Genomic DNA, 10,000 nt, shown 5'->3' with positions numbered 1-10,000 from the left:
CTTAGTAAATGCAAGGCAAACGGTATACACTTAAATGATTTTTTATTAGGATAAGCAGCAGCATTTCTGTATGAAACATGAGAAACAAATGTGTCGAACAATAGTACAATTTCCTATAGAGGGGTATGATGCCTCTGAATGAACAGTATAGTGGTAAGATACCATGTATTGATATGAGTGGTTAAACTGAAAAGCCTTTATCTTTGACACTGTCTGATATGCTGTAGATAGTGCCACAAACACTCAAACGGAAAAAGTGCAAAAAAATCACACACACGCGCACACACACACACACACACACACACACACACACACACACACACACACACACACACACACACACACACACACACACACACACACACACACACACACACACACACACACACACACACACAGCACATTAATTGTATTCATAATGCATGTATTCACATATCAAATGTATAAAGCAGTATAGTCACCTAGGTAGCTGATATGATTTAAACACCAACTGGTATATTTATCATCACAAAAACAAGCAAAAAACGAATAAAAGAATCCTGCCTCAGGCAAAGGACAAATGATAACCACATTCTGTATATATGATAAAGAACATAGCCAAATAGAACACCATGTAAAAACGTGATATATATATACGAGCATGTTTCACAAACAGCTTAGCTGTAAATACCAACATTTTCTGTGTCATGTAAATTCACAGTGAAGTAGGGAAAACGTTTTTATCCCTTTATTTTTTGGGGTGAGAACATAGAGGCCCCCTTTTCAACGAGCCTTGAACTAAGACATAATCATAACGTTGTACTTTATGGTCCTGTGGTGCTTGCTGCACCTGGACTTGTTCTTTAAACTAGCTTGGGACTTCAGTAGGGGTCAGAAAACCATTAGTCTTTGGATAACAATTAAGAGACTGGGTCTGCTTCCCAAATGGCACCCCCTTCCCGCCTATAGTGCACTACTTTTGACCAGGGAGCATAGGACTATGTAGGGAATAGAGGTCCATTTGAGATGCACTCTGGTAACTCTACACTGGAGTAACTCTACACCCTAAGTGATATTCCAATGGTTGTTGTACAGAGTCTGTATGCTGTATAAGGCTATACGGGGGAATTCAAGGTGACACAAGGCACCTTCTTGTTAAAATCACTTTTTCCTTCTTCCCAGCACGTGAAACCTAAACACAGTGAATTAACTCTTCCTGGTACGTTTTATAAAACAGAATATAAAACTGTACTGGAACACACACACGTGTACATGGCAAAATCACTTTCATCCATATTAAAACAAATTCACCATACAGAACACGGACATTCGCTTACTCTATGAAAGTGTACTGCTGTGTATACAACGACCAGCGTATAGTTCCTATGATGGAAGATGCTATAGCGACACTTAAAAAGGACAGTCAACTCAATAGTGCGAGCTCCCCTTCCCTCCACCATCACTGAGTAGCAGTTCATTAGGACTCATGGGGGACCATTCTCTCCTTCTCCTCTCGTCCCCTTCTAACAGGGAGCGCTCTGGCCTTCCTTCCTGGGGTTTCAGCTGCTTCCTGGTTCATCCCAGCAGTGCTGACCGTTTTGTGAACAGAACAACACGCTACTCGCTCCGCTACTGACTGGCCGGGTCATTTATAGCCTGGGTTCAGCTGCATCCTGTTAGCTACCTTCCCTCTCCCGTCCCCTCCCCTCCCTCCATCCCTCTTCCTCCTCTCTCACGGTACTGTAAAGCATCGCTCCCTCCTCGTCTCACCCCTGGCAAAGGGAACGGTATAGTCCGTAGAGACACTAGAAATACTGCAGTGTCCATCATGCCCATTGTATGTTTGTGTCTATATATAAACTCCACTAATTTTCCCCGTGGTTCTACGTCAGGCTCCAGAGCTGCCCAGCAGTGTTCTGTATAAGAAACTTGTGGTGGTGTTTGAAACATGTGACTCTCCTATTGAGTTGAGAGTCCGTCGTGTTTAGTGCAGACTGGCTGTAGTTGTAGTGAGACCTCCTCGTCCATAGGGGGCGTCACCTCCTGTGGTGGTCAGTCACTGTCCTTGCGTAGGCTGCGGTCCGTGTGAAGGTTGACGGGCTCTGGGCTCTTGCACTGGATACTGGTCCCGTTCCCATTTTGTCCCGTGCTGGTCACTGTGGCATCCGAGTGGCACCAGCAACACAGGCAGGACTGGAAGGGGACAAGGGGACACAGTTAGACACTTGAACAAGGGTACAAGTCTACAAGATTAGAGGCACTATTCATACTGCTGTGGTCATTCTGTGTTGATAGCGTTTATTCTATTGCTGCTACGATAGACGAGGTCCAAGTAGGCACTTTTCTACAGCTTACAATGATGAGGGCTTGTGTAATGAGGACTGGGAATGCTTCTTTGAACAATATACGACATAAAACTACATCTGCTCACAGCGTGAGAAGTAGAACACTTTCTATCCTTCCCAAACTCTTAGCCCCAGTTCTGCAGAGAGAGGAAGAGGCACGTTCAGGGTCTGGGAATTGCTGTTATGAGTTAGTCTCAGTCTCTCTCGCTCTCTCGCTCTCTGAGGACAGCTGGAGCTAGGGCTTGGCTTATCTTCAGCTCAGGTCTCTAACAGATGTGTACAGTTATGTGACCTCAACGAGTAAATGAGTTCATAAATCACTGCTTTGCTTTACATTTTCTTTAACTAATGTCATCACCAGCGCAAAGCCACAGCCCCTCGGTCGTGGGGAGAGGGAGAGGTTCTCTGTTTGCTTTACTGGCGAGACAGGACAAAGGGTTTGGGGAGGGCTGGGGGGGGTTAGTGGAGATACTGATTATATGGGGGGGGGGAAAAGAGAGCAAAAGAAAGCGAGAGAGAGAGTGAAAAGGATAGAGAGAGATATACAGCAAGAGAGAAAAAAGAGAGTTGGGTGTGTGTATATGTTTAGGCATCTACTGTACCTTGAAGCAGTTTTTGAACTTCTTGCTGACAAAGTAGAGGATGATGGGATTTATACAGGAGTTTACTGTGGCTAGGTTGATACTCAGGTAATCCAAGACCAACAGGAAGCTGAAAGAAACGACACCCATGTTTTTTGGCCGAACTTCCATTCGAGTTGCATCTCCTTTCAAACATTTCGAATCGTTAAATTGCAGCAACTCAAATCATGTCTGTCTGTGTTTAGTCTGTTGTGGTTCTAGATCCAGTATTTCCACCTTTCCATTTTCCAACACACCGTACTGAGTCAGTCGTTTCTAATAATGAGACAATAATGACAACAGCAAACAAACATGGCTGCACTCACTTGAGCAGGTCACAGCGTCCAATGTCTCTCGGGTTGTAGACCATCTTCTTGAGGATCCTGCTGAGGTGCAGGGGGAACCAGCACAGAGCGAAGATCAGGACCAGGCAGAACACTGCTTTGGCCACTTCCCGTCTCTGGGGATAACAATAAACAACAGATTAGGAAAAGGTTGGACGATGACGATGAAGGGTGATGAAGACAAGATACTGAGAGTGGAAAACGTATTAAAAAACCGCTGAGTCATCCTGAGTACTGTATGGTAACGTCTCTGGGGATGCAAACAGACAAAATGTTAGGTTAGGGAGACGCTAGGTTGTTAGAGAGATGTAAGGTTATGTAATGTAAACCGGATAGGCCTGAGAGAGGAAAAGGACAAACCTTTAAAGAGACTAAACATGACGCAGCCCAACCTGGCTTAGGGCCTCCAAAACGCTAGAGGCTCTGGTTACAGTACATAACAACCGAAGAGAAAAAGGGAGATCTGATACTAAGTAGTAGTACTATGAATGTAGAAGGCAGTCGGGGTGGGTTATGCAACATCAGCTTGAGAGGCCTGAGAGGGCATGGGCTTTCTCCTTAAGAGACACTAAACATGAGGCAGTCTGGCCTCAAGTACCTTGTGTGTGTACCTGTTTGAGGTGTTCACTGAGGACGATGCGGAGGCTGCCGTTCCTGTGGTTGAGCATCTCACAGGTCATCAGAGTGTAGAACACGGCCGTACACATCAGAGGAACGCAGAAGTAGAACCCAAACAACCACCAGTCCTTGATGTTCTTATAGTACTGCAGGAGAACCACAACAGGAGAACATTAGTACACAGGTTCTATGCAGGAGAACCACAATTCTTAACATGCCAATACTCCAGAAGACTGTCCAGCAGGCAAACGTGGAAAACTGGTTGTATTGATGTCGTAATGAGGTCATTTCAACCAGTTTGGTAACAAAGCAAGTTGACTTTACCAATACGTCTATGTGATGGCAGTGACATATTCTAATCTACTAAATCCACATATAAGAGGGGGTCTTTATCATACACCTTTTAAGGAGGAGCAGATGCCATTTGAGGATTTTTTTGGGCCACAGAATAAACGTTCCTCTATAACCTCTGTAACACATGACTAAATTCCTCACTCCAGGAGGGTGAGATACTGTCTGTCATACGTGTTCTATTGAATCTGGATTTAAATGAAATGACCTAAACCTCAGCATGGTTTGGTCATGATATGGGATTTAGTATCTTTTGTGTTGCATGATGTGAACTAGGCACACACATGGCTCAGCTTGAAGGAACCATACATCAGTTGAGCTGTAATTGCTGTTGTGGCCTGCGATCAATTATGTTCTCCAGGCTTGTGAACAAAGAAAGTGATCACCTCAGAGATTCTCTCTCTGAGGGAAAAAAACGTATGGAGACCTCTGTCAGAGTTCAAATGCTATTTGGGTTCAAGTACTATTTGACATTTTTCAAATACTTTGTGTTTGCTCTAGCCTACCTAGAGTGCCAGATGTTTTTAGGACAATTCTATTAGTCCGTTAAGCCAAACAAGCTCAGTCAAGCACAGCTAAAGTATTTGAAATGATATTTGAACCCAGGTCTGGCCTCTGTACGCTTCCTTTCACCATATTTCTAGCTCTTTGGGAGGTTCCACCAAGAATGTCAGAGAAATGAATGTCAGTATGATAAATCTACCACTGTATTTATAACAATTACTTTTCATGCCAAGTATTTGGACAGATGGAATTGTTTTTGATAGGTCAGTGCAAGGATACACCACCACATGAAATCACGGACTCTCAGATTTACTGACTTAACACACATGTACTGTACTGTAACCCTACATGAATCACTTTTGTCTTTTTAATCATAATGAATAAGAGAGGGGACCTGACCCTAGATCAGCACTCTTACTCTGAGACACTTTGTGGGCCAGAATTGTTTGTATACAGGTAATAGGATTATTTGAAGTGCAGAAGCGTCAACAAGAAAATGGGTCGTACCATCATGAAGTCAGTCTTGGGGTAGAGCATGCATGTCCGTATGGTCTCGTTCCTGTAGTTGAATTCTACCATGTCGAAGCCGATGGCCTCTGGGACAGCCAGGACCATGGACAGCACCCAGATGGACACGATCTCCATGGCCGTCCGAAGAGGAATGCCTACTCCCTGGACCCTGCTCCATGACGCCACTGCACGGTACCTGGGGCATAGAGGGACACAAAGAATGAAAAGGTGTACATGGTGGGGTAAGGTAGGGGTTAGAGCAGAGCCAGGGCTGTGGACCTGTCAGCAAACCTGCTGAGTTGGAATTACGAAACAGCCCAGTGGTCAAACTAGTTGTAATGAAGTCATTTCAACCAGCTTTTAATGGTTGTAATGAAGTCATTTCAACCAGCTTTTAATGGTTGTAATGAAGTCATTTCAACCAGCTTTTAATGGTTGTAATGAAGTCATTTCAACCAGCTTTTAATGGTTGTAATGAAGTCATTTCAACCAGCTTTTAATGGTTGTAATGAAGTCATTTCAACCAGCTTTTAATGGTTGTAATGAAGTCATTTCAACCAGCTTTTAATGGTTGTAATGAAGTCATTTCAACCAGCTTTTAATGGTTGTAATGAAGTCATTTCAACCAGCTTTTAATGGTTGTAATGAAGTCATTTCAACCAGCTTTTAATGGTCGTAATGAAGTCATTTCAACCAGCATTGCCATCTAGGAGGTTCAAGTGACTGTGAAAAGTGAACCTATTTTAGAGACACTTCCAGGACTTGAATAATAGACTTACTTCAAACTTTTAACCCTGCATGGGAACGTGATTGTGAGAACCACAGAGATATGGTGAGAAAACTACTGGAATACTTGTTCATCTTATTATAATGCCAATATGTTGGGTCAACTCAGCTGTACATTGTAGTATAAGCTCTATGAACTGACTGCGTGGCAGTAGACCAGACACACACCGTACCGTATTGAGAGAAAAATGATCCAAGTTAAGATTTAATGAACAACAGATAATAATCAATTGTTTATCCTCAGAATCTAATATTCATTATTTTGTAAAGCCTCCAAACAAGCGTTGGCAGGAGCTATGGTCTGTTTGTTGACGCTTTGTTTCCTGTGTTCCAAATCATGTTTGCTTGTTTGTTTCATTAATAGGCACCGCTTGTCTAAATGTTTTAGTAAAACGGTGCATCAAGATTTTATGGCTTGAACAATATATTTTTCATGACGCACTTGAATACCCTTGTCAAACAACATGGTGTCATTTATATTTTACCCAGCTGGTAATGCATCCACATTCTCTCCCTCTCTCTCTCTCTCTCTCTCTCTCTCTCTCTCTCTCTCTCTCAAACAGAGAGGACGAGAAACAACGCGTGCAAACCAGGCGAGATATGCTGCACGTTTTCTGAGAACAAAATGGAGACCATCTGCTATTGAACTCGGCTCTATCACTAACGTCTCTCTCTCTCTCTCTCTATGATGGGAGTCATTCAGCATAGCTGGTATGTTAAACTGGCTTCCATCCCTTTAGATCCAGAACAGGCCTCCTTATGCTCTTATCTCTTATGTCTGCTAACTCACAGACCAATGAAGCTGGACGTCAGCCCCTCACTTTCACTCTGCTGATAAACAGGACCGACTGTGTTAAGTGTTACAAGAACTGAAGGGAGTGAGACGGGAATACAAGTCTAGTCGTGTAGCAACAGACACAAAACAATCAGAGTTAAAAATGTGAGAATAAACATGTTTAGATTTGAGAATAAAACTACTTCTGCTCCTTGATGGCAAAGCTACCCCTCCTCAGGGAGAGAAATGTCTAAGACCACAGAGCGTCTCAGAGTAGGAGTGCTGATCTAGCATCGGATTTGACTTATGGATCACGATGAAAAAGATTATATGGGCAGATCGTAGATCAGCACTCCTACTCTGAGAGGCGTTGTGGATATGGCTCCGGCTGGCCTAGTCCTTAACAGATGCAGCCAATAGAAAACTAGGAGGAAGAGTAACTATGTTGGTAATGGGAGAGCTCCATTATTACTGACGTTACAAACTTCCGGAATAAACTGCCTTTACCGTACTACCCCCACTAAGGAGTTAAACTAACTCCCAACCTGTGGTTTCCTTTAAATCAAATTAGGGAAGTCATTCATCTTTCCTGGCCAATTTGTCTCAGCCACTCCCATACATAGAGTGGGCTATCTCATGAAGGCTTTACTGTTCAACAAACACTTTTGGTTTGAATTCAAACCACGGCAATGTTATTTATCATGGTGTTGGTGAGTTACTGGCAAAGGTCGAGGGTCTGAGGGTGACTTTTTTTAATAGAAAAAAAGTTTAGAGAGGAGTTTTTTTCTTTGATACATACATATTGTAAAGTAGACTACATTTCACAGAAAAACAAGTATTATTAGACTGATTTTCATTTGGAGTTTACCGTAACCTACATATAAAGATTTGCAGAACTGAAAGGCCAGAACAGAACAGAATTCGACGGCGCAAACATTCCATGAGTCTGGAACCAATACATTTTTACAAGATAATAGAATCCTATTCCAGGGAGCAGAATATGTCTCTATGGAATAAAATGCATAAAGACCCACTTATAGTGTCTGAGTACTAGGTCAGATTCAGCTACAGCTCATATGTTAACCTTGGTAAGTGTATGCCTGACAGACAATGCATTTGACAGTAAACAAGTCATGTGTATAATGCTTCAGAAGCCTTACCCCTTACTCCCTAGACACTCTCGTAGATCTGAAAGAATTGGATAGGTGTAGGCAATAGGCTATCACGAAGCAGATGGAAGGAAACACCATATTGCTTATTGCTTATATTGTTTATTAATTCTATAAACATTAATATGCAAATACAGATATTTCTTAGGCTTTTTTTTTTTTAATCCTTTTTTTTGCTACCATTGGTTGATTTTGGAATTCAGCAGTGGTACATGGGACTGACCTGTCGACGCTTAGGGCACAGAGGTTGAGGACGGTGATGCCCACAGAGGCCTTCTGAAGGAAGGGTACCAGCTTACACAGACACAGCCCAAAGGAACTGTCATCGAAGGGGAACCTGGTGGCAAGGAGCTGCAGGGACAGAGAGAGAGAGAGACCGTCAGCACATCGTAGAAGACAGTATGTACGCTTCAACTCACAACGGGCTTTGCATCGTCAGGAAATAACTACACACCTTAGATGGCATTTAGTCAGTTGGCACTTCCCTGTATTACAAACCCTTTCATAAGAAATCAGAAATCCATAATGGTCATTATTAGCCAGTATAGTAACTGAGAAGACAGAAAAAGCATGTAAAAAATCTATTGAAATGTGAAAGAACAATACCTGCTGTGAAGAGAAATAATAATAAAATAATAATAACAATAATAATAACAACAACAACAATAATAATAATAATGGAATAGCCCTTATATCTCTTTCTTTATTAACTAGTAAGGGATAAATTATAAGGGATTGAGGTTAGAGGATCACACGTTTATCTCCTCTTAGCTCAATTCCCATTGTCCTTAGGGTGCGGACTATCTTTAACCACGGTACTGTAGCAGGCCCTTCCCAACAGGCAGGCTAGTCTCAGTCATATCAGAGGGCTTTCATGGTACGTCCTGAGTACAGTCCAACAGCAGGCCCATATGCGCCTCATCATCTTGATACAGTACATCATTGAGTCAGGTCCTACAATAAAACCCTAGCAAGCCAACCCTGGAACTGTCCCTGAAAGTGACATCCTTTCTTTAATTGGACTTCCAGGCATCTATAAGCACCACTTCCCATAGCCTCTTATAAGAAGAGCTCCCTTAACAAAACAACTCACAGCTCTCCCTGTAGAACAGACTGCTAAAACCACCCTTTGTCATTAGGAAGTAGTCTTGGCAGCTGTTGTTGAACAGGAATCGACATGGGCCGAACAAAGAGAGAAAGAGGGGATTAACCCAGAGTCGTTGAGAGGCCGGGCCAAAGGAAGCACTTCACGGGTGCATCCTTGTCCCCCTATTGTTCAATTGGAGCGCTAGGCGGTTCCATCTAATCAAAAAGTCTCGAGAACATGGGAGTTGGAAGGGAAAGGGGGCTACGTCACTGTGGGGGTGTGTGTGTGTAGCATGTGTCCGTGTGTGTGTGTGTGTGTATGTAGTATTGTGTGTGTATGTAGTTTGTATATGATTAAATTTGGAAACTGCGTCAAACAAACCCCAAAGGAAGTGAGCTGGACCTCCCTAAAGCACATGTCCCTGTAGTGCAGACATATTCACAGGGAGTGTTTGGCCTGAATCCAGAGTTGTACCTACGGCACTAATTTTCCTCACCAGTACAAAGGGACATTGTGATTTATCCTTCATGTGTGTAACTGAACCTCCCTAATACAGGAAAGACCCCCCCCCCCCCCCCTTTGTACATGTGGAGAATCATCTGTCCCGGGACCCTGGCACTTCCATATGTGCTGACACAGTGTGATGAAACTGTATACCGGTAATACTAAACAGGTGGCTTCACCACTTCTCTTCACAATGAACTGAGCATTCCCAATGTACTGCACTACATCCTATTAAGAACCTTGACCTGTTCAACCAATGTATGTGGACCCAATGGAAAATATGGTCATTACTCTCAAGCAATAATACCACAGCAGGTAAGATAACGTCGTAAATCATCTGTGAGATCTATCTAGCTCATGTTAAAGTGAACCCACATGGGGGGGTAAATGGACTACGGTCTAATGGGT

The 10,000-nt window shown here is 43.0% G+C and overlaps 1 protein-coding gene across 1 annotated transcript in view; it reads right to left on the bottom strand.

The window, feature by feature from the left end:
- Positions 1 to 25: 25 nt before the first annotated feature.
- The window catches only part of LOC109881007 (endothelin receptor type B), a 14,868-nt gene continuing 4,893 nt past the window's right edge, over positions 26 to 10,000 (bottom strand). Inside the window, exons 3-8 of the mRNA XM_031828365.1 lie at positions 8,225 to 8,352; positions 5,269 to 5,467; positions 3,900 to 4,052; positions 3,271 to 3,404; positions 2,927 to 3,035; positions 26 to 2,172 (exon numbers count right to left, since the gene is read on the bottom strand). Of these exons, the coding sequence (XP_031684225.1) occupies positions 2,032 to 2,172; positions 2,927 to 3,035; positions 3,271 to 3,404; positions 3,900 to 4,052; positions 5,269 to 5,467; positions 8,225 to 8,352 (864 nt within the window). The 3' untranslated portion in view covers positions 26 to 2,031. The remainder of the gene's footprint in view (positions 2,173 to 2,926; positions 3,036 to 3,270; positions 3,405 to 3,899; positions 4,053 to 5,268; positions 5,468 to 8,224; positions 8,353 to 10,000) is intronic.

This window comes from Oncorhynchus kisutch, linkage group LG7 (assembly GCF_002021735.2).
Source record: "Oncorhynchus kisutch isolate 150728-3 linkage group LG7, Okis_V2, whole genome shotgun sequence".
NCBI classification, from domain to species: Eukaryota; Metazoa; Chordata; class Actinopteri; order Salmoniformes; family Salmonidae; genus Oncorhynchus; species Oncorhynchus kisutch.
This window is presented reverse-complemented; position numbering and strand designations above follow the sequence as displayed.